At 41.4% G+C, this 24005-nt stretch overlaps 2 protein-coding genes across 9 annotated transcripts in view; one reads left to right on the plus strand and one right to left on the minus strand.

The window, feature by feature from the left end:
* CERT1 (ceramide transporter 1) overlaps window positions 1-18463 on the minus strand; it is a 90623-nt gene extending 72160 nt beyond the window's left edge. For both annotated transcript variants that reach the window (XM_072992662.2, XM_020804041.3), the window contains exon 1: window positions 18203-18463. In XM_072992662.2, the coding sequence (XP_072848763.1) occupies window positions 18203-18298 (96 nt within the window). In that variant the 5' untranslated portion in view covers window positions 18299-18463. The remainder of the gene's footprint in view (window positions 1-18202) is intronic.
* Window positions 18464-18478: 15 nt separating this feature from the next.
* POLK (DNA polymerase kappa) overlaps window positions 18479-24005 on the plus strand; it is a 38040-nt gene continuing 32513 nt past the window's right edge. For 2 of the 7 annotated variants that reach the window (XM_020804037.3, XM_078384524.1), the window contains exons 1-2: window positions 18479-18902; window positions 19927-20056. The gene's annotated coding sequence lies outside the window, so the exon portion shown is untranslated. Of the gene's footprint in view, window positions 18903-19432; window positions 19519-19926; window positions 20057-20251; window positions 20348-24005 lie in introns of those variants that run through there. The other 5 variants (XM_078384525.1, XM_072992660.2, XM_072992657.2 and 2 more) reach the window with 5 other exon arrangements.

The raw sequence follows: 24005 nt of genomic DNA on the forward strand, positions 1-24005 counted from the left end.
TATTATTATTTATTTAATTAATTTATATGCTGCCCACACTACCCAAAGGTCTCTGGGCAACTCTGAGTTGACTCACCCAATCCTCAATGATTCAAGTTATCTTAATCCAGTGTGATTTACTACTATACAAAGTAACAGGAATTCAACCAGTAACTGCTTAATTGAGTTAATTATTAATTGAGAAATCGGACCACACGTTTTCTCAATAGTTTTTATCCTAGAGCTATAATTGCAATTAATAATGAGCTTAAAGACCACCAGTAGTGAATAATCAGTTGGACTGTGTTACTTGGCCTGAGGTGTAGATGTTTGTATTGTTAGTGGGGATTTCTAGTGGGTGGGGAGTGTTTGGGGAATGTTATGTGTGTGCATGTGTCTGGTCTCTGGGTGTCTGTGAATTTCGTTGTATGATATACTGTGTATATACTTACAATGACAATAAATTATATTATTATTATTATTATTATTATTATTATTATTATTAAGCAATATCTGTTGCATCAGAAGAGAAGGACTTTGGACAAAGATTGTCCTGCTAGCTAAGAGATATCAAGATATATCAAGAACTTTTACAAGTTCTCTGCATGACATCAAGTAGATAGGCAGAGTTTTCAGACTCAAAATTATATAATTACAATTTTAAAGACTTATTTAATTTATGCTCTTGCGTATAGCCTCTTGGACTATAAAACAATAAAGTATACTTCTAATACTATCTAACAACAAGAACAATTACAATGCTTCTTCACAACACCCATCACAGTTAGGTTACTAAAAAGTAAGAGGGGGAAGGAAATGGATTTATGTATGAAAGGATTTTTGATGGTTGTGGTACGGATTATAAATTCCTGACCTATGTATATTCTTATAAGCATAAGAAAAGAGAACTGCATCCACCGAGTATGGTAGAATTCCACTGCATTAGTAAGAGAAATATTAAAAGGTAATTAAAATAGAGGATTTCTCCATCCTGCCTTTTAATATCACAGGCCAACTACTACATCACAGAATTGTCATCTTTGATAATGCTGCCCACAACTCCATTTGAGTACAAACTCATCATCCACACAGGCTACAAAACAAGCTGGTCAGGACCATACTGAATCACACCAAAAGAACACATGCCCTAGTGGTGTGCCAGAGAATTACACAATAGCTCTTAAAGGGAAAGCATGGATTGAGCTATGTAGAAACATGTGTGAATGCCATCATTTGGTTCAAACCAAACTGTATCAACAGCAGTCCATACACTATATGCCCGTATGGACAGGTCCTTAATTGCAAGAGTGACTACCAGTAAGTAAAGTGATATTTCCAGAAATGAAAAATAAAGAGAAACAAAGGGGGACAGGGGAGTAACAAGGAAGTTTTCAATGTACAGGAGTTAAAAGGGTTATAGTTATTTTAATTAGACTGGGAGGGCTCTAATGCAGTAGTTTTTACAGTGCTATGTCAGTGAATTTTGGTGACACAGGATTTTGATGTTTTAGTAGGGGCAAAGAGGTAAACAGAAGCAGGTAAACAGAATCTATGCACTACATACCCCTGAAACATGTTCTTTCATATCACAGTCTCTCAATATATTCCTCAGAAAGAAACTCCAGCATCACAGTTTACAAACAATATACAGTGGTGCTTCGCATTATGATGTTAATTCGTTCCAGCAAAATTGCTGTAGAATGAGAACATTGTAAAGCGAAATTAAAAAGCCCATAGAAACGCATTAAAACCCGATTAATGCATTCCTATGGGCTTGAAATTCACCGTCCAGCGAAGATCCTCCATAGCGCGACCATTTTCGCTTCCCGTGCAGCGAGGAATCCATCCCAGAAAACAGCGGGCGGCCATTTTGTTTATCCGGTTGCCATTTTGAAACCGCCGATCAGCTGTAGGAAAATCGTTGTTTTGCGAGAATCGGTTCCCGAAGCAGGGAACCAATCATCGCAAAGCGAAATTCCTCCATAGGAAACATCATTTTATGATTGCTTTTGCAATCGCAAAAACTTCGTCGTTATGCGATTTCGTCGTAAAAACGGAGCACTCGTCTTGCAAGGCACCACTGTACTAGAGCTGTTTCTTTTAAATATGTATTGACTCAAATCTTGTTGCTTAGAAAATTTGTAACTTGCAGTCTATTCGTAACTGGCAAATAAAATTCCCGCCACTGTTCTTAGGGTACATGTGCTCATACCAATCAGTACATGCATACACCCACACAAATTGCAGCAAGAACTCTTTCATTTGTCAGTTAGGAATGGACTGAAAGTTACAAATGTTTTTACACTAAGCAACAGGATTTCAGTCATCATATTTCACTTGGGCACAGAATACATTTAATTCAAGTCAAATCAAATTAAATTAAATAGGCAATAATAACAATATTGTAACCTACAAAGTTTTATTAAAATCTACAGCAGATAGTTCAACATGTTTTTCTTAATATTTGACGTTAACACTGTTTCAACTATGATATGAGTTTTCATATCAATGAAAACCAATACCACTGACATTACATTCACTGAATGAAGTGATGGATCATACTGAGATGGGGGTATTCGCATTTGTATGCAAATACGAATACCCCCACACAGGTGGAGATAATGGGGGTCCAGCCCCATGGAGCCAGACGGTCCACTCACTGATGCACAGAGCCCGCGGGATCCACACTGCCATCCTACCGCTCCGGAGATCGTGATAATCGAGCCGCTCCTGGCAGGAGGTGGGACGACAAGCTTCTCTGCCAGACTGAAGAGTGGCTCAGCAATTGCGATCTCCAGAGTGATAGGACGGCAGCGTGGATCCCACAGGATTACTGCATTGGTGAGTGGACCATCTGGCCCCATGGGGCTGGACCCTCACTATCTCCACCTGTGTAGGGTATTTGTATATGAATAGCCCCATCTCTAATCATACTCTTAAATGACATGATTACCTCTCTCATAGGGCTTGAAAAATGCACTCATCCACTCATCTGTGACCAGTGAAAAATGCTGCTCCACAAGCCTCTCTCTCTCTAATCCTGCAGTCCTCCCCACCCCCTCCTATTGCAAAAGGAAAACTGTCCTCTTCTTGCAAGAATAGAGTTCCAGAGGCACATAAAGATATAACTCTGCAGGAGAATGTAGAGTAGCCCCATGCTGGAGAATATGGAAATTTCCTGCTCCCAATTTCAACCGAACGAGGACACATCCTAGAGTGGGAGGGAACCGTGGCTCCTTAAGAGGTCAGGCACTTTTGCTTTCAGTTTTATTTTTGCTGAAGACATTCAAAAGAAAGGCATTCAAAATACAAGCTTCATGTCCCCACAGGCACGCAAGTAATAAAGCAACCCAAGTCTGAGGATATAAATCAGTAATTCCCACGTACGTAATACAATTTATTTTGGGTTTGCACATATTGTTACATAGAAATAAAAGTGAAAAAGTGCCTAGTTTAAATTTGTTAACATAAATTGCAGGACTATGGTCTGGTCATGCTGACTGGTGGAATCTTTGACTGACTGATGAGATATTCTAAAAATTTTCAAGCCCTGCTCATAGTAGTAAACAGTGCCACTGCTGACAGCAAATTTGGAAAGCAATGAAACGGCAAAATCCCTACTACTACCCCCTCCTCATGCCACCAGGACATCAGCAGGGGAAAAGACTGAACAAAATGATTGCACTGGCTTATCATGTATTCACGCCACAATGAAGCTGGACCTATCTAGCAGATCTTGGTTCCCTGGACAAGAGACATTTGGCTGCCCGAGGCCATCATGATTCTTAAACTTCATGAGAACTTGTTCTTTGTGACAAAGGTACAGACAATCAAAATGCTAAGATTAGAATGACCCACTCAGCTATAAAACTCACTGAGTGGCTTGGGCCAAGCATCATAAGGTTGTTGTCAGGATAAAAATAGAGGAAGTGGAAGAACTATTTTTGCCACCTTGAGCTCCCTAGAGGAGAAATGGGATACCAAAATAAGTTAATGCCACAATTGCACCACACCACTTGGTGGGCTAATGGCATCACACTATCGCTAGAAAACCCATACAAAAGTGGACTGGAGCGCAGGTTAATGCGGCTGCAAGCAGAAGTATAAAAGGCCGTGCAATGATCATAGAATTACAGAATCATAGAATAGTGAAGTTAGAAGGGGACTATAAGGCCATGAAGTCCAACCCCCTGCTTGATGGAAGAGAGTAGTGGCCTGCCGTTTTTGCTATGAGAAGAGCAGTGGTATGTCTCTGCACTTGCTCCAATTGCAGTGCTAAAAAAACCTCCTCGACAATAACAAAAACAGCATTAAGAACTGTGAGACCCCCAAAGTGGAGGCCTTAATGGGAGTGCCGTCGCTCTCGAAGAGAACCCTTCACACACAGACATCCCCACCTCCGTCCCCAACGCGTCGGGAAGAGAAAGGCGTGGAGACCCCAGATTGGGAACAAGTGGTCGCCAAACCCCTTACCTTGAATAAGGGGTTAGATACGTGAGACTTGGAGGTGACTATGAAAGGGTTAACCCTTTCCCCGGGACCCGGGGAATCTTTGGCGGGAAGAAGGAGGGAGGAGATTGAGGCAGCGGCGGGAGATATAAGAGGGAAGCCGACAGAGATACCGGGGGATGGGAGTGGATCTGGATGGAGGATCCCTGGACCCACAAATGGGAGCAGGTCCGAGTCCCCCATGAGGAGGCGGAGAAACGCCGCCAGCTTGGGCTGAAACCTCGCCCTTCGTATTGGGGTGAGACCGAAGCCAAGGAGTGTAGGAGGAAGCTCCGGGAAGAAAGGGAAGCGGTAGCCAAAGAGCTAGAACGGAAGAAGCAATGGCATATAGCCAAATTGAGGAAGCTGGGGGGTTGCCCGGCCCCTGGGGAGGCGATGGAGGAGACATGTCGTCCTGGGGTGAGTGGAGCAGGGATGAAGAGACTTTACTGTTGATATCCCTGGACGAAGAACTGGACCCTGGGCAGGGGACTGTGCCGTTATTAACAGGACCTTGGAACCCAGAGACAACAAACCCTTTTGTAAATGGTTTATGGACCCCGTTAAAACCGAGCAATATGTTGCAAGAATCTTTGAACCCCTTTTTGGGGTGAACCCTGTTGGAGTTGATGTTGCAATAAATACTGAACCTTTTGATTTATCTCAACCGACTCGTCCTTTATTAGAGGAACAGACAGCCCCGAAAACTGAACCCTCACAAGAACACCCAATTCATAAGAAGGTAGAAAGTGACTGTGAGAATGTGGTATAAAAACAGAGAAAGAGAATGCTAATCAGCCTGGAATGTGTAGAAGTATGATACTGGACAACTCACAAGGAACTCGCATCCATAAGCTGCAGTGATGAGTATTCACACTACATCTCAGAAGGAAAAGATTGTGAGGAGGTGGGCAGGGTGGATACCAGCTCAAGATGACTACAATTGTAGTGAGCAGCAGTGATGAGGGAAAATATTATAATGAAATAAAAATGTTCTTTGAATATAGAAGAGTTCACTGGACAATACACAGTATAAAACATTATTCTGTAATAATCAGGTTGAGCAAAAATTGCTGAAATACACAGTGAAAAAGTTCTAGGCATGCCTGCCTCAGGTTTGTAAATGCCTTGGAAGGAGTGCTAATGCTTTCAGTTTTAGGGAATGCTTAAAAAGGAATCTTAACTGCTAGCTGGCTGGATTAAATCTCCTACTCTTTGGAAACACGGCTGAAGGAGCGACTATACTGTTGAATTAAATTAGGAGCTGGTTTGTGTTTTCAGAAATTGATTTAATGTTGTGTGGTTCTCATGGAGTAAATTTTAGCCTGATTGTACTGTAAACTGGGTGGTATACTTGTACTTTGGCAATCTGGGTCCTGGTTTTTCCAGTTTTCACTCTGCACCAGGAATTTAATCCTTCACCTCAACCATATCTTGTAACCTTCTTGAAATAGTTAACACTAGACTCAGCAAGCTTTATTCAGCAAAGCCAGGATCAGTAGCCTACAGCAGTGGTTCTTAACCTTTGTTACTCGGTTGCTTTTGAACTGCAACTCCCAGAAACCCTAGTCAGGACAGCTGGTGGTGAAGGCTTCTGGGAGTTGCAGTCCAAAACTCCTGAGTAACCCAAGGTTAAGAACCAGTGGCCTACAGCACAGTCCACAACTACTCTAACAGCCATTTACTCTGCCCTTTAAGAATTGTCATGTCCAAAGCCATCATCGTTCTTCTGTACGGCCATTATGTTGTACTCTGTTTTGTTGTGTATATAGAATTATTTACCGCTGGCCTCAATCATCTTTTTTTAATATTAATTTTTAAAATACAAGTTTTGAAGTGGCATAGCACTAGATCACTGCAGTACTAAATTGGAAACAGATTGGGTGGAAACAGATTGGGTGGGGGAAAGGAAGATTGTAGGGTATCTTGCAGTCCAAAACCAGTTGTACTTGGCACCCCAAACTCTGCAAACCGTGCAGACCTCCATGGGCACTATTTACTCTGGCCACATGATCACAAATGCCAAAATGAGTTTTTTAAAAGTGTGACCACAATCATCTTAAAATAAACAACTCCCACATGAGTGTTTAACCCCTCCCCCAAATCCCATCCCCACAAAACTGTGCATCATTGGAGATTTTTAATTAGTTAGAGATTTGCCAATCTGGACATAAAAGAGGAGCATTATGATATGTAATTGAGCCCTGAGAGCACTCTCTCTATCTTTGTTTCTTCTTAGTCACTAAGAGGAAGTACAGTGCTGGATAATGAACAGGAGAAAGATAGTCTAAGGATCAAATTTTGATCAGTCCTATGCTGATTCAAACTGAGTTCTGCTAGACTCAATGCAGCTTATTTCCAGGCCATTGGATGCAGCACTGTCATTTTCATGAGGCAAGTTTTTGGCAACTGAAAGGGCTGCAAAGAAAGAAGCTTTTAATGAAGGATGCTGCACTTCCAAAAAAAAAGTTTCAAATTTTGTTTCCTAATACAGTGATGCCTCGCTAGACAGTTACCCTGCATGACAGTTTTTTCGCTAGACATTGACTTTTTGTGTTTGCTATAGTGATTGGCAAAACAGTGATTCCTATGGGGGAATTTCGCTGGACAATGTTTGGTCCCTGCTTCGCAAACCAATTTTCGCTAGACGACAATTCTGAAAGCTTCCTCCGTGCTTGCAAAACGGATGTTTTCGGGACCTAAGCTTTGCAAGACAGCGATTTAAACAGCTGATCAGCAGTTCGCAAAGCAGCTTTCCTATGGCCGATCTTTGCTAGACAACGACGATTCTTCCCCATTGGAACACATTAAACAGGTTTCAATGCATTCCAATGGGGAAATGCTTTTCGCTAGACAATGATTTCGCTAAATAGCGATTTCAGTGGAACGGATTATCATCGTCTAGCGAGGCAGCACTGTAGGATGTCTGTGAAATCCATACTTTGACAAGGTGTTAAGAATGTCATTGTCACTTTGAGAACCCAAGAGCAGTGTCACTGTTGTCTTCTCCCCCTCCCCCCACATCTCTACCCCATTAGCATGTATTCAACTTGTGGGGCCCAACTAGGGTGCTCAGAGCATCTAAAGAAATAGACTGTAATCCACGGAAGCTTTGATGGGGGGAAGGATCTGTTAATCATTCTGATCCCTAAATTTCATGAGCAGACCTCCCTCTCCATTATTACTACTATAAAAACTATCTAAGGAGACTTGGCTTCTGCATAATATGTTCAGAATACATTTGAAGAGCCCATGAAATGTTGGTTTGAATCAAGTGTAAGTTGGAGGTAGATCAAATCAGAAACTACTTCTTCTGTATAGTATTTTAAACCTGCTATCATTGTACAGTTTTAATTTTTGTGAGCCATCTTGGGTCCTTTACGGGGAGAAAATAATACAAATTAATAAAATGAAATAAATATATTGTAACCTACAATTTTAAAACATTTTTGAAAGGCAGCTTTGGTCCCTGCATTGGGAGAAAAGTGGATATATATGCAATTACTAATATTTTAAAAATAAGATATGGGCTGAAATTTGGCAGCAAAATGTATGTTCTATAAGGCTGATGACATCATCCATTGGGGTTGTTTCAGAAAATTAGAAATTTCCAATTTCTTCACCAAAGGTCACAAGGCTTCCATTTGGATCCTTTATCACCATGGGGAAGCTGTTGGGAGCTGCAGGGTGAGGTTGAAGTCTCCCTAAGTTTCCTAACATTGCTACCACCAGAATGGCTTACCAGCAGTGACCATTTAGAGAACTTTTAAAACTCTCACCTCCAATGGCTTCTCAAGATGAAAGGGATCTGAAGAGATCCTCAGGTTCTTTTGGGAGGAATTGCAAACATTTACAGTGGTGCCTCGCTAGACAGTTACCCCGCATGATAGTTTTTTTGCTAGACATTGACTTTTTGCGATTGCTATAGCGATTCGCAAAACAGTGATTCCTGTGGGGAAATTTCGCTGGACAATGTTTGGTCCCTGCTTCGCAAACTGATTTTTGCTAGACAACGATTTTGACAGCTTCCTCCGCGCTTGCAAAACAGGTGTTTTCGGGACCTAAACTTTGCAAGACAGCGATTTAAACAGCTGATCGGCAGTTCGCAAAGCGGCTTTCCTATGGCCTATCTTTGCTAAACAATGATGATTCTTCCCTATTGGAACGCATTAAACAGGTTTCAATGCATTCCAATGGGGAAATGCTTTTCGCTAGACAATGATTTAGCTAAACAGCGATTTCAGTGGAATGGATTATCATCATCTAGCGAGGCACCACTGTGCTTTCCAAAAAATTGCCATGGCTGATGACACTTAAAAGTGGTGTGGCAGCAATATTTTAATGTGTATACAGCAGCACAAAATCTTGGGTCAGCCTGTAATAAAATGTAGTAGGCCGTAATGGACATTGAGAAAATGTTACAGAGATAATTCTAAGATGTGTAAACAAGTTCCTTCATAAAAAACCTAGGCTAAGATTATCCTCACTCAAACTGCTGGGCTGTGTAATGAACCCCGCAGCACAAGCAATTTGACATTTATGCCATCTATGGAACGAGGCATCCAGTACAGATGTTTTCAGTCAATACAGTAGGAACCACTGCTTGGTGCAATGCCAATACCTAGGCAAGCAGTGCAATCTTGTATTACTCTGCTCACATGGTTTTGCACTCACCAGGGTCTCAGTATGATCTTCCTGCTCTTTCTAATATGCTACTCAAAGTCTGAGTGCCTATCAGCCTGAAGGCCACCATTTCATCAGGTCTGCAGGAAACAAGGAGACAAAGGGAAAGAGATAGGAAACAGAGCCATACTATTGGCTCTTATGAAAGACCAGTTCCTTCTGACTGCTTCTATTTTGCTTCCATTCCAGCTGATCAGTTCAAGAACATTAACTTCAAGAAAACGGGAGTTTGTTTCCCTCCACCAATCCATTTTCCCCTGTCATGTTGCACCTTTTGGACTAGCAGTCTCAGGACGGACTTTTTTTTTACTGATCCATAAGTTATTCTGGGAGCCTTTTCAGCTGAACAGTAGGATGAAAATTCCTTGTATATTTCTAGAGAAATACCTATACTTCTAAATTGAAAGGTTTATTAAAGGCAACACGTATATGCTGTTACATATCAAACAGAATGTTGAGGTATTAACTGAGAAGGAAAAGGAAGCTAAAGAAAGAGGAGATGCACACTTGGTGTTGACACAGAAGCCTTTTATCTGGGCCTCCCAGGTTGTGGAACACTCCACTATGCGAAACCAGGCTTGCCTCCTCCCTGCTGTCTTTCTTGTTGCAGGCAAAGACCTTTCTTTTCAAGTAGGCTTTTATACGCAAACTGCTGCTGAAAAAGGAATTGAGGGAAATTGTCTTTTTATCTTTTTACATGTGCTTTTAAATTGTTTGAAAGGGGTTCTAGTTAGCACTTTTAAATAATTGTTTTTAATATTACATTTATAATTGTATCAATACTTGCACTTTTAGACCATTTATAAGCCACAATGAGTCCATCTACAAGGCCAGTTGAAATTAATTAAACAAAATTTCCAAATTCTTTCTAGTTCCTAGAAATTCTCTTCAAGGGGCTCCTGGATACATGTTCTGAGGTTAACAAGCAACAAACAAAACATCCATCCTTTACAGTGGACCCTCTACTTACGGAATTAATCCGTACTGGAACAGTGACTGCAGGTTGAAAAGTCTGTAGGTCGAGTCTCCATTGACCTACAATGCATTGAAAACCGATTAATCCCGTAACCGGCCATTTTTGTTTCATTTTGGGTTTTTTCTGGTCTGTAGGTCGATCCTCTGGCTGCAAGTCGAACCTAAATTTTGTGGCCAGAGAAGTTTGTAACTTGAAAAGTCTGTAAGTCAAGCCATCTGTAAGTCGAGGGTCCACTGTATAAGGATGGATCAACTTTTTTACATTATCTAGATTTCCTTTTGCTTGAAAAAACATGTGACAGAACACATGTGCATATATATATATAGTTAGGTTTGGCTGGCAGAGATGGTACCCCACATTCCATATATATATGGGATGTGGGGTGCATATATATATACCGTGTTTCCCCAAAAATAAGACAGGGTCTTATATTAATTTTTGCTCCAGAAAACGCAGTAGGGCTTATTTTCAGGGGACAACATTCTACATTTATTCAAATACAGTCATGTCATCTTCTGGTTGCTGCACAACGCTGTACAATGGTGGAGGGCGGAGTATGTGGAGTACAGTCTCTGCCAGCCAAACCTAACAATACAGTTAATCCAGAGATGCAAAGAATAACACCACACTAAACACATCTAATGGAATCCATATTAAGAAATGTATGAATTATAGGGGAGTAATACATTTATGAAGCCCATCTAACACAGGGACAGCAACCAATGGCCTTCGGGCCAGATGCAATCCTCAGTATGATCTCATTTGTCACTTAGCTTTATTCCAAAAGCCCACTACAAATGGATCAGCTGAGACTTATATGGGACCTGTTCCTTTCATAGCAAACCTAAATGGGAAAGAAAGAAAAACTAGGCAGAAGAGAAAGAAAGAAGGCAAGCTTGCCTGCTTGGGGCCCTCTACCCATATGCTATTGTTGGTTCTGACAGAGTACAGTGGTGCCTCGCAAGAAGACAGTAATTCGTTCCACAAGTAGCGCTGTCTTGTGAAATTTTCATCTTGTAAAAAGTGGTTTCCCATAGGAATGCATTGTATCTCCCAAAAATGTGACCTTCAACATAAAGGAAATGATAATTCTTCCTTGATCTAAAATATTGGCTGAAATTGTGTTGCTTACCGCAGTACATTGCAACTACAGTAGGCTTACTGAGTCAATTGAAGTCATGGAGTAATTGACTCAACAAATCTCCAATGATTCAATGAACCTATTCCAGTTGTCACCTACTAAACTAAGGAACTAGATTATATAATAGTAGGCATATTTTTGAGTTCTTGGTACCTTGCAGATTTTAGGTCTGTCTTTTAGACTTTTTCTACTGGATGAAAACAATGACCTTTATGGGCAATTAACATAATTAACATCTTAAGGGTGAAAAGCTTTGCTTGACATGTCATTAGACAGATATACCCAAAATTTAAGGACAATGTCCAGTGTTACTCATTTACCAGGATTAGACACTAGGCACTACTGGTAAAACAGATTCCCCTTATCCACTTCCACAAACCCACAATCTGCTCCATATTAAAATGATGTGGGGTGTACATTTTTAACTTCTAAAAATGCTTTGTTTTATTTACAACATAATGAATACATAGAACAAAACAATTAAAGTGGGCTATTTCAAAGTAGCAACTTTTTTATAATTCTCAGAATTCATACCCACCAAACAAACCTAAAAATGCCCCAATCAGATACACTAAATCAACCCTAACCTTTCCAGAAGAGATTATTTTCCAGAGTCACACTTCTCCAGAGTATCACTATTTCCCAGATTAAATTCACAAGGATATAAAGATATTTTGAGTAAGCACTATCCTTCAAACCACTATCATCTCATTACCAAAAGCTAGGAGAACAATAGTACTTCCAGTAGTATTACCTCTAAGCTTTGGAATTTCCACTGCTAAGTTTCCACTGCTAAAATCATGGCAGGAGAATACATCAACCACTGGCTCATCATTTTTAATCAATACCAAAAATCATTTAACTGCGGGTTTCTATTTTCAATGCTAATGTGCCTCAATGATGTATGTAACAAGCTTGATTCTTTAACATATTGTTTTTAAAATAATAGAAAGAATTAAATCACACTTTCATAAGAAAAGGGTTGAGTCAAAAAGTAAGAGCCTGCAAAGAAGTTTGACAGAACACTTTTCATAGAATCCTGCAGTGATAATGTGCACCTATACGTATAATACAGGACAGGCAGTGTGATATCATGGCTAGAGTGGTTGATTATGACATGGGAGATCAGGGTTTGAATCCTTGCCTGGCTATGCAATTTCACAGGGTGGGGGAGGGCAATGGGTAAATCTCTCCTTAAATCACTCACATACCTTCAAAGCCCCTTTAGGCCTGCAGTAAATTGGATGTGATTTGGTGGCATAACACATGGAATACTTACTAGTATATTTTGCCCTTCAAGGGAGCATTTTACAAGTAAATCAAGAGAGATTGCTTAACTTCTTGTGCATGACATTTAGTTCTTGGGCTTTTTATCCTGCTGCAATACTGAAGGTATTCTTTAAAGTAACATAAGCAATAAAATCTGCTATCATTTTAACCTTCATATGTCCGAGATGGAACTTTTAAGTCCCTTATCTTGTCAGGTTTCTCCGCAGAATTCACATTGAACTAGGCCTAGGCCTACTATTTTACATTCTGTAACCTGAAGAACTGGAAACAGTGTCACAAAGTTTCAGTCATGTGCTATGTACTGTAGTTTTCTTTTTAACAGAAAAAATAACTGTCCCAAGAAATCTATTGCTTTTTGACAATGGAGTGCTTTTTCTCCCATACAATTGTACTGTATTGTGTCAAGATGTGTCTCATGCCAAATTCTGGCAATCCAAGATGTATTAAATAGAAATGACATGCTCTGGTTGGCACCAAGTTGGCCCCATTCAACAGAGCCAATGGAATTCTAAGTGTTTTCAGGGGACACAAAACATGCAATGATAACTTCAACCCTAACCCTACCACTAATTCTGAATAGTGGAATTCCTATCAGGTCAGAAAACATCCTTGAATTCAACTCAATGCAAGTTTTGCAACATGGAGAAGGGCTAAAATCTGACAGTTTCTTCTGTACATGTTTATATATGTTTTAAAATACCTTTCTACAAATTTTATACAGTATTTCAACATCCTATTGATACTTTCACTGGATGCAGTTTTCATTAAGAAACTACCAAAAACTATTCAGCAATGCAGTTCAACACATTTATAGGCAACAAGATTCATTCCAGTTTTGCAATTCAGATTTCTTCTATTTCTTGTTTGATAGGGAAGGGCATCTAGTGTCAACCTGGCTCATATACTAGAAAAGAAAAATTCTTAACACTACCTCACTGAATTTTGGGAATGACAGAACACTTGGTAGCCTCTGTGACAGAATGTTTGGTGGCTAATAATAATAGGTCCAGTATGCTGCAAATAGAAAGCATTTTGGCTTGTTTTAAAATATAATATTCATACTACATAAGAATGGAAAACTGCCAAGGATGTTGAGCAATTGTTGCATCACATAGAGACCATATATACACAACTTTCTGGTAAAAGTCTAAGACAATATTACTTCCCAATATTACAGTTCTGTCCAAAAAACAAAGCAGGTATGAAGTTTAGTATGGCAAGCAGATGTTAAATTAAGGTCAACAAGAATAGCCAATATGTGAGAAAGTTTGCACCAGACCATGACTGTGGATCCAATGGCCCTGTATTGCACTGAACTCCTATTTCCATCAGACATAGCCAGTTTACTCAAACTTACGCAAACAGCAATTCATAAACATATACACAATCACAACCTACATTCAATTCCATAATAAGTTCACATTTCTACTAAAATGTGGAGTCACAAAATCTTTCAAATATCAGTCGATCATGTGTTATATTCTCTTTAACTGATCCAAAGTCCCCACTTACAGTGCTTTTGTCTACCTAGTTATCTCATGAAATACATAAAATATGGACCCAACTACATATTTTTTTCAATAACAGTATCTTTGCTAAAAAGATACTGTTTTTGCTAGATGGATAACTCGGTGATTTAGGCTTCTGGTGGTGGAACTAGGGGAAGTTTGATTCCCACTGTGCCTTCAGGAAGAAGAGCCATCCTGTGTGTGTGTTTAGTCGTTTAGTCGTGTCCGACTCTTCGTGACCCCATGGACCAGAGCACACCAGGCCCTCCTGTCTTCTACTGCCTCCCGGAGTTGTGTCAGGTTCATGTTGGTTGCTTCGCAGACACTGTCCAGCCATCTCATCCTCGGTCGTCCCCTTCTCCTCTTGCCATCACACCTTCCTAACATCAAGGTTTTTTCCAAGGACTCTTTTCTTCTCATGAGATGGCCAAAGTACTGGAGCCTCAGCTTCAGGATCTGTCCTTCAAGTGAGCATTCAGGGTTGATTTCCTTTAGAACTGATAGGTTTGTTCTCCTTGCAGTCCAGGGGATTCTCAAGAGCCTCCTCCAGCACCACAATTCAAAGGCATCAATTCTTCGGCGGCCTGCTTTCTTTATGGTCCAGCTCTCACTTCCATACATCACGACAGGAAAAACCATAGCTTTGACTATTCGGACTTTTGTTGGCAAGGTGATGTCTCTGCTTTTCAAGATGCTGTCAAGATTTGTCATCGCTTTCCTCCCAAGAAGAAGGCGCCTTTTAATTTCAGGGCTGCTGTCTCCATCTGCAGTGATCATGGAGCCCAGGAAGATAAAATTTGACACTGCCTCCATATCTTCCCCTTCTATTTCCCAGGAGGTGATGGGACCAGTGGCCATGATCTTAGTTTTTTTGATGTTGAGTTTCAGACCGTTTTTTGCACTCTCCTCTTTCACTCTCATTACAAGGTTCTTTAATTCCTCCTCACTTTCTGCCATCAGAGTGGTATCATCTGCATATCGGAGGTTGTTGATATTTCTTCCGGCAATCTTAATTCCGGCTTGGGTTTCTTCCAGTCCAGCCTTCCGCATGATGTATTCTGCATATAAGTTAAATAAGCTGGGGGACAATATACAGCCTTGCCGTACTCCTTTCCCAATTTTGAACCACTCAGTTGTTCCATGACCAGTTCTAACTGTTGCTTCCTGTCCCACATATAGGTTTCTCAGGAGACAGATAAAGTGGTCAGGCACTCCCATTTCTTTAAGAACTTGCCATAGTTTGCTGTGGTCCACACAGTCAAAGGCTTTCGCATAGTCAATGAAGCAGAAGTAGATATTTTTCTGGAACTCTCTGGCTTTCTCCATAATCCAGCGCAAGTTAGCAATTTGGTCTCTAGTTCCTCTGCCTCTTCGGAATCCAGCTTGTACTTCTGGGAGTTCTCGGTCCACATACTGCTGAAGCCTACCTTGTAGGATTTTGAGCATAACCTTGCTAGCGTGCGAAATGAGTGCAATTGTACGGTAGTTGGAGCATTCTTTGGCACTGCCTTTCTTTGGGATTGGGATGTAGACTGATCTTTTCCAATCCTCTGGCCACTGTTGAGTTTTCCAAACTTGCTGGCATATTGAATGTAGCACCTTAACAGCATCATCTTTCAAGATTTTAAATAGTTCAACTGGAATGCCATCACATCCACTGGCCTTGTTGTTAGCCAGGCTTTCTAAGGCCCACTTGACTTCGCTCTCCAGGATGTCTGGCTCAAGGTCAGCAACTACATTGTCTGGGTTGTCCGGGATATCCAAATCTTTCTGATATAATTCCTCTGTGTATTCTTGCCACCTCGTCTTGACGTCTTCTGCTTCTGTTAGGTCCCTTCCATTTTTGTCTTTTATCATGTTCATCTTTGCGCAAAATGTTCCTCTAATATGTCCAATTTTCCTGAACAGATCTCTGGTCTTTCCTTTTCTGTTATCTTCCTCTATTTCTTTGCATTGTTCATTTAAGAAGGCCCTCTTGTCTCTCCTTGCTATTCTTTGGAAGTCTGCATTCAAGTTTCTGTAACTTTCCCTATCTCCCTTGCATTTTGCTTCCCTTCTCCTCTCTGCTATTTCTAAGGCCTCGTTGGACAGCCACTTTGCTTTCTTGCATTTCCTTTTCTTTGGGATGGTTTTCGTTGCTGCCTCCTGGACAATGTTACGAGCCTCTATCCAAAGTTCTTCAGGCACTCTGTCCACCAAATCTAGTTCCTTAAATCTGTTCTTTACTTCCACTGTGTATTCATAAGGGATTTGGTTTAGATTATACCTGAGTGGCCCAGTGGTTTTTCCTAACCTCTTCAGTCTAAGCTTGAATTTTGCTATGAGAAGCTGATGATCAGAACCGCAGTCAGCTCCAGGTCTTGTTTTTGCTGACTGTATAGAGCTTCTCCATCTTTGGCTGCAGAGAATATAATCAATCTGATTTCGATATTGCCCATCTGGTGATTTCCATGTATAGAGTCGCCTCTTGTGTTGTTGGAAAAGAGTGTTTGTGATGACCAGCTTATTCTCTTGACAAAACTCTATTAGCCTTTGTCCTGCTTCATTCTGTGTAGCTTTGGGCAAATTGCAAGGCCTCAAGGTATGCTCTCCCCACAAAAAGGAAATGAAAAACTACTTCTGAGTACTCTCTCCTGATAGTGGCATTAAAACTACCTAGAAAATTCTGGAAAGGGTTGCTTCTTCTTCTTTCTGCTGACAAGTGTCCAATTATTTGCACGTTCATTGCATTTCACAGTATATAGCCACAAAATCAGAACGAGTACAAGTGAAATTCTTTCAAAAGGTGCAACTGTCATCCAATTTCTAAAGAACATATATGATCTATTGAAACTTGATTCCTTACTTCAAAATTTTCTTTCCTAACCGGATATCAAGAATTTTTTTGCAAGTTTTTTCTAAGACATAAGATGGGCAAGCTATCATGATAAAAACTGCAAAGCCTACAGAGACTAAGCGTTAAAGTAAAGGCCTGAAATCACAAATCTCACTTCTTGTTTCCTCACCACCCTACACAATCTTGGAATTCGAACCAGTTTTATTGCAGGATTCTGACGTTTCACACCAAAGGTCAGACCACTCCTGTCTACTTCTACAGTTATGCCTGAATGCTCATCACATGATTTTGTTTTCTTTCTTTTCTTTTTTTTTTTTAAGGAACACACACCAAGAAATCTTGGAAGCTTTTGCTTGGCAGGCCCAAACTCAAGTTAGCTTTTCCCTTCCTGCAGATTCAATGAGTAGAATCGTCCGGGAACGTTTATTTAGAAGCTGTCTGGATAGCATTACTCAGCCAAAATGTTCCTACAAGTGTAGTCTGAGAGGATTATCGGGTTCTTGCAAAGGACCTGATGAATAGATGGATCTTTTTCTTCACTGCATCATACATGCATTAAAAAAGGCGTGGGGGGGGGAAGGAAAATCTCTCTCCCAATGAACGACGGACGTTATTTCAATAAATCACCCTTCCTCAAACTAAGAATTACGTACACTTCATCCTCAAGGGCAACTAGTAATGATAAGCTACATACTGTACAGGGAATACAAAAAGTGACATTGATAAGAGCACTAGATGCCTTCCTTGGGAAGGAAAAGGGATTGCTTAGTTTCAACGCTAAATAGGCAATCTTTCCTCGGGTGAACAGGATTCCCAGCGCCCTCCCAGACTGCGGTGGTAAAAGATTATAAGGTGCCGTCTGTTTATTTATTTAACCCCTCTGTCCGGGGAGGGGCGGGAAGGGAGGAGATTCCTTCTAATTGGGAAGGCAGTCTGGACCCCGGGCCGCTCTTTACCACCAGCCTGGCGGTGGATAAATGCGGTGGTGGCCAGTCCGTTTGGGTCACTCAACGCCAGGCGCCCCTCACGGCTTGCTTGCCCAGCGCCTCCTTGGCAGAACACGGCGCGTGACGGCGAAGCCCAAATCCCAAACTCAGGAGCCTGAACGCCGGCCAGGGACTGGGGGCCGAAAACTGCCCGCCCCCTCAGTGCTTCAGGTGAGGCAAATTCTCGGCCCGAGGGGAGACGGATACCAAATCCGTCCCCGTCACCCCCGGTTAGGCGCCCACCTTCAGCTCGGCGGAATCTAGTTAGAGGTGGGGATGAGGGGGGAGAAGAGAAAGACGGAAGGGGCTTTTTACCTTGCTCAGCACTCCGCAGAGCTCAACAGGCGGCCCGGATTCGGTCTCGGGATCCTCCTCGGAGCCAGAGGAATTCCAGCTTTGGTTGTCCGACATGGAGTCGCGTCCCTCGGTCACTTTCCAACGAAGAACAAAACCCCGGGAGCTCGCGGTACCTGACTGACACTTCCCCTCCGGGCGCTGTTACTACCGCTGCTACCGCTACCGCCACCGCCACCCCAGCCCGAGCCACCTTCGCCAACCGTCTGCCTGTCCCCTTCTGGCCACCGCCGGGACCGCAGCCTCCGAATTTCCCTCAGCCCTCTCAGCGCACGCTTGGAGATCTCACCATCTGAGGCAGCCACACTGTTAGTCCCCTCCTTCTCCTCCTCAAAGCAACGCGAATGTTACCGCCGCCATTTTACTCAAGCAACTCATCCTCGACCACTATTTGCCAAGCCTTTTTCACGCTCCTCTCCGATACGGTCTTAACGGGGGAGCGGGCGGCAGTGGCATACTGGGAATTGTAGTCCTCTGAGAACCCTCTAGTGCCGCTCAGCCTTCTGGGAAAATGGGTTGGGTGAAGACTGTCGGCGCAGACGTTCGCGGGGCGTTTCGGGAGTTGTAGTTTTGCGCGGGAGTCGCTACTACTTTCAAAACTCTGTCGGTCGCCATCTTGGTGTCACTTTACTGTGGAAGAGGAGCCTGCTGCGTCTGAGGTGTACGTATACCTAGGGGAACTGGTGGCTGCTTTCCCGATCATAGGGAAGCGCTGCTTTGTTAGCTTAGTCATTTACTTCCTTTACCTTCTGATGGGAGCGCCCCTCCTCATTGTATGGGAATAAAAACAATAATTTCTGTCAGAAATAGAAGCGCCCATCCCCTGGGGGGGAAAAACCCAGAGAAGAGAAAGAGGCTTTTTCACAAATCAAATCTGCTTGGGAAGTTACGTTTCGGAAGGATGGGGATGTTATTGACGAAGGGGCAACGTGAATATGGGTGAATTTTGAAGAAAGGGATGCAAATGAAGGAAAAATCTACTTTCAACCACAGGGTAGTATTATTAATTTGGCTCCAATTGGCTCTGAAAACCACACCTCCAATGCAGCCTGTGTTTTTCCTAACACATTTAAAAAGCAGTATGTCTGTGATGCCATGACTCAACTTCTAGATTTAAGAAGCATCTCTGACGCAGCCACCTGCCATGTATTTTTGGGATTCTCGTTTATAATTTTTGTGCACTGTCCACAGGGTATTTATCCATGGCCTGTGGAAGTGGAAAATGTCACTGATGGATTTTTTTTAAAGTGGCATAATAAAGATATCTACTAATAAAGGTATGATTCCCACAGCGGTATAGTGAATAAAGCGATGGACTAGGACTCTGGAGAACAGGGTTTGAATCCCCACTTGGCCATGGAAAGGCATTGGGGGAGTGGAGGTGGTAAAACCACTCCTTAAATATCTAACCTTTGAAAGCCCTATAAGGATCGCTATAAGTTGGTTTCAACTTGATGGCACAGAGCAACAACAACAATAAAGGTATCACCTGCTCTGTTTGTATTGTGTAAGGAACAAATAGCTTTCTTTGTTTTTCCCCCTCCATATGTTGTTAGAATGGAATGGAGCTACTCGAAGCTTTATCCAACATAACCAGTGGTCAGGAATGACAAGAGTTGTAATTCAGTGATCTCTGGCCAGGCCACACATTCTCCTCTCACTCTAAAGCGTTGCTTTCCAAACAGGTCTTCTTCTGTGAGACTGGTGCCCTTCAAAAAGCCAAACAGCAACAATCATGTTCTAGCAAATGTGTAATTGATAGTCACTATTGAAAACTAAATGCTGAACTACATGCGCTTTTGATCTCCAAGCAAGGTAATTCTTATATCCTTTGTGTACGCAAGCAGACTGGGTACAAATATTTCATTGACCTTGTACTGAAAAAGGAGAGCCTGGAAATACTGGAACTGAGAAATCTAGAGTAGTCCTATCATAGAATCTGGAAGAGTATTTGTCAGTGATACATTGCTATCTCTACCATTATTTTCCATTGCTTCTGTTTATTTGCAGCATATCACTACCTGCCATGATTTACTGGTTTCTAGGCTGTTGTCGTGTCTGAACCAGCACCAGAACGTGGTCTGTTAGCTTGCTGCAAGCCACAAAGTGAGAAGTTATGGTTTGTTGTTGGGTAAAATCTGGCTTATTTAAAAAGTGGCTTATTATGGCATCCAAACCCAGAACTGTAGTGATTTCCTGGGCTGTTCTGCCAGGTGTCCACCCTGAAATGGGAACTGACAAAAGGTGCATGAGAGACCCGGATAAGAAGCAAAAGACACATTGTGGATTGCTTGGTTAGCTGCCAGACAAGTCATGGCTAAAGCAATTACAACCAAAATAAACCATGACATAGCATGATGCGTGAACACAGCTTTCTCCTTCTCCTGTTATCTTTGGTCTAGATTTCTTTACCCACTTTGCAGCAGCTGTGTAGGACAATCCTTTTAGGCTGAAAAACTTTTTAACTGGTAGAACAGTACAACAATAGAACCAATTATCTTTGGAAGTGTTGAGCGTTCCAGCACTGGAGGCATTCAAGAGAAAATTGGACAACCATCTGTCAGATCTGCTTTGATTTGGATTCCTGCATTGAGCAGGGGGTTGGGCTTGATGGCCTTATAGGCCTCTTCAAATTTAGTTGTTCTGTGATTTTTCTGACCTGGCTGCATTTGAAAAACCACTAGAAATGTTGGCAAGTTAAGCTGCCCCCATGTATAAGAAACCCCCCTTCTAGCCCCAAATTAATTTCAGCCTCTATGCTTAGAATGTTTCCAAGCAGTGCCTACATGCTCCACCTCCAACAAGGTGTGTTCCAATTGGTTTGTTTAGCATCAGCTGACATCAGTTACATAAGGTTCATGAGTGGAGGAAGCTAAGCCTCCTAATTGGAGGCAGCCTGTTTGCAGAGGCAAGGTATGGGCTGTTTTGTTCTCTCCTCAGCTTACTTCCATGTATAAAATAACCCTCAATGTTTAGTCTAAAGATTTTAGACAAAAGTATCATCTTATACACAGAAAAATATGGGCAACTTTGAAAATGTCCATTGCTGCCTTTCACTGAGTTAATGGGAAGGATACACAATGGGTCAGCTTCAAAATTTACGGATTTGGGGGGGATTTTGAGACTTTTATGTTGATCCCACCATACTCACAGATTCACATGGTGGGGACATGGGAGAGGCCCTTTTCTGTCATTGCTCTGGAACTCCATCTCATGGGATGGAGTTGTTTATCTTTTAGATGCATATATGGGTACTTTTCCTATGCTCCTATCATATATGATAATGCCTATAATAAGATAAAGTGTTCCATTCTCTTTTGTGGCAGAAAGCAACTGACTCTGTTGAAATGGCTCAGTAGCAATTTTGCTGCCATGCAGGTACAGGACATAACAATTTGGAAGATATGGCGATATAGATTTGCTGTGGCTTGGAGAGACTCAAGTGAAATGTGCTCAAGGCACATTTTGTGTAGAACATGTCTCCATTCAGTTTTCAGCAATTCCCTCCATCACCCTTTTTAAGCGCCCATGTCACAGCTGATCCTATTCATCATAGTTGCCAGATCACACAAAAGGCTTTTGCAGGATGACTGCTGAGGAGGGACAAGGACAATCACCTTCTGTCCACCCACTTGTGTATGAATTTTTCTGGATCCAGCCCTGTTTCTTTTTTTTTCCTTGAGAACTTCATAGTTTACAGTTGCATTATTTCAGAATGCTTTCACATAATCTTTTTATTCATAAAGCATCTTAAGCCTGATTTTTTCCCCCCATACAGCTGCAGGCTAAGATTTTCTTGACACTGTTGTATGACAACCAACCTAATTTTTCTGTAATTGCTGTAAATGCAGAGAACTCTTATTGAAGCTATTGTCAGCTGTGACATACTCATCTGTCAGGATGTGGTAAATCCTGGATCTATGAACATTAGCAAGTGATCTGTTTGAATAGGAATTTTTCAAAGGTTTTTCATAACTTGAGTCAAATTGTAGCTAATATTTTAATCTAACTAGGTTATGGACACAATTAACATTTTCAGTATAGCATTTAATCGTAGTAAAGTTGTTTATATTTGCTCTCATAACTGTGAAACAAAAGTTACAAGAATTCAATAATCTTGGCCATCCATCTGAAAAAGCCTGTGGCAAAACTAGCTGCATAAACTCTTGAGCACTGGTGATCTAATCATACCATTCCTCTGTCAGTATTACTATTATTCCAAAGCAGCAGATCTACACTTGCAAGAATCTTGTGCTCCACTAGGCCACTTCTAAATTGCAAAGTTCCAGTGACTGGAGAGAATGCTTGTGATAAGCTGAGAAGGATTATATGATATGGGTGCAGACTCATGCCTCTGTCAAGTATTTGCAGTATACCATACAGGAGCAGAAACTTAAGGAGGGTGAATCTGATCCTCCATAAGTCAACTTTTGTTGAACTTCTTTTCAAATGAATGGATATTTAGCTAAAATGAGCTTTAAGTCAACCAAAAGAATGTTGTTTTAGAAAAGGCATGCCAAGTGTCCAGTATACAGTGGTGCCTCGCAAGATGAACGCCTCGCTGGATGAAAAACCCGCAAGACGAATGGTTTTTGTGATTGTGTTGGTGACTTGCAAGACAGCTTCTTCTATGGCCGTGCTTTGCAAAAGACCAATGCCTCGCAAGACGAAAAAATTCATTCGTCTTGCGAGGTTTCTCATTGCAATGCATTCCTATGGGAAACCACTTTTCGCAAGACAAACATTTCGCAGGATGGTGCTACTCGTGGAACGAATTACTTTAGTCTTGTGAGGCACCACTGTATTATATATTTTTAGAGTGTAGCAGGATAGAATTATCTAGTAAGAAAGCTCTTAATAAATAATGTAATGATGTTTAATGTTTAAAGCCCTAAACGGCTTGGGCCCTGGATACTTGAAGGACCGCCTCCTTCCATATGAGCCTACCCGGCTGTTAAGATCTAGCCAGGGGGCCCTTTTGAAAGAGCCATCCCTCAAGGAGGTAAGAGGGATGGCTTGTAGACAAAGGGCCTTCTCGGCAGCTGCCCCCAGACTATGGAACGCCCTCCCAACTGAAATTCGCCTGGCGCCGACACTGATGATATTTCGGCGCCAGGTCAAAACCTTCCTGTTCCAGAAGGCTTTTAATTGAAATAACATTAACTGTGGGTCTTAATGATGGCAATTTTAATTGTATTTTAATTGTATTTTAATTGTATTTTAATCATTTTATTTTATTGCATTGAATTTTAATTGTTGTAAGCCGCCCAGAGACCTTTGGGTAGAGTGGGCGGCATATAAATTAAATAAATAAATAAATAAATAAATAAATAAATAAATGTTCGCTAGTTAATGATAGGAGTCACGAAGAGTTGGACACAACTAAACAACAAAAGTCAATGATAAGCTAGTTAACATTGCAAATAAGGATCTTACTTTCACTGTTGTGAAAATTCAGCAGCTAAGTCTGGTTTGCTTATTCTGTCTAATCTGGTTTATTTATCAGAATCAGCATTCTTAGTTTATTATGTGAGTTGGCTTCAAGTGTGTAAGACACATTCTTTTAAAATAAAGATTCATAATGTACTTTAGGTTGCAGCCCTCTGCACATTTAACATGGAATTAGTGAGATTTATGCTTGAGTAGTTACATTTGGGATTGTGTTAGAATCTTTTTTAATTAAAAACAGGGTTGTGCATGAAATTGCAATATGTTTTAATCCTAAGAAACATATTTTAAAGAAATCCATTAGATATCCACCTTT

Source organism: Pogona vitticeps, chromosome 2, assembly GCF_051106095.1.
Source record: "Pogona vitticeps strain Pit_001003342236 chromosome 2, PviZW2.1, whole genome shotgun sequence".
NCBI classification, from domain to species: Eukaryota; Metazoa; Chordata; class Lepidosauria; order Squamata; family Agamidae; genus Pogona; species Pogona vitticeps.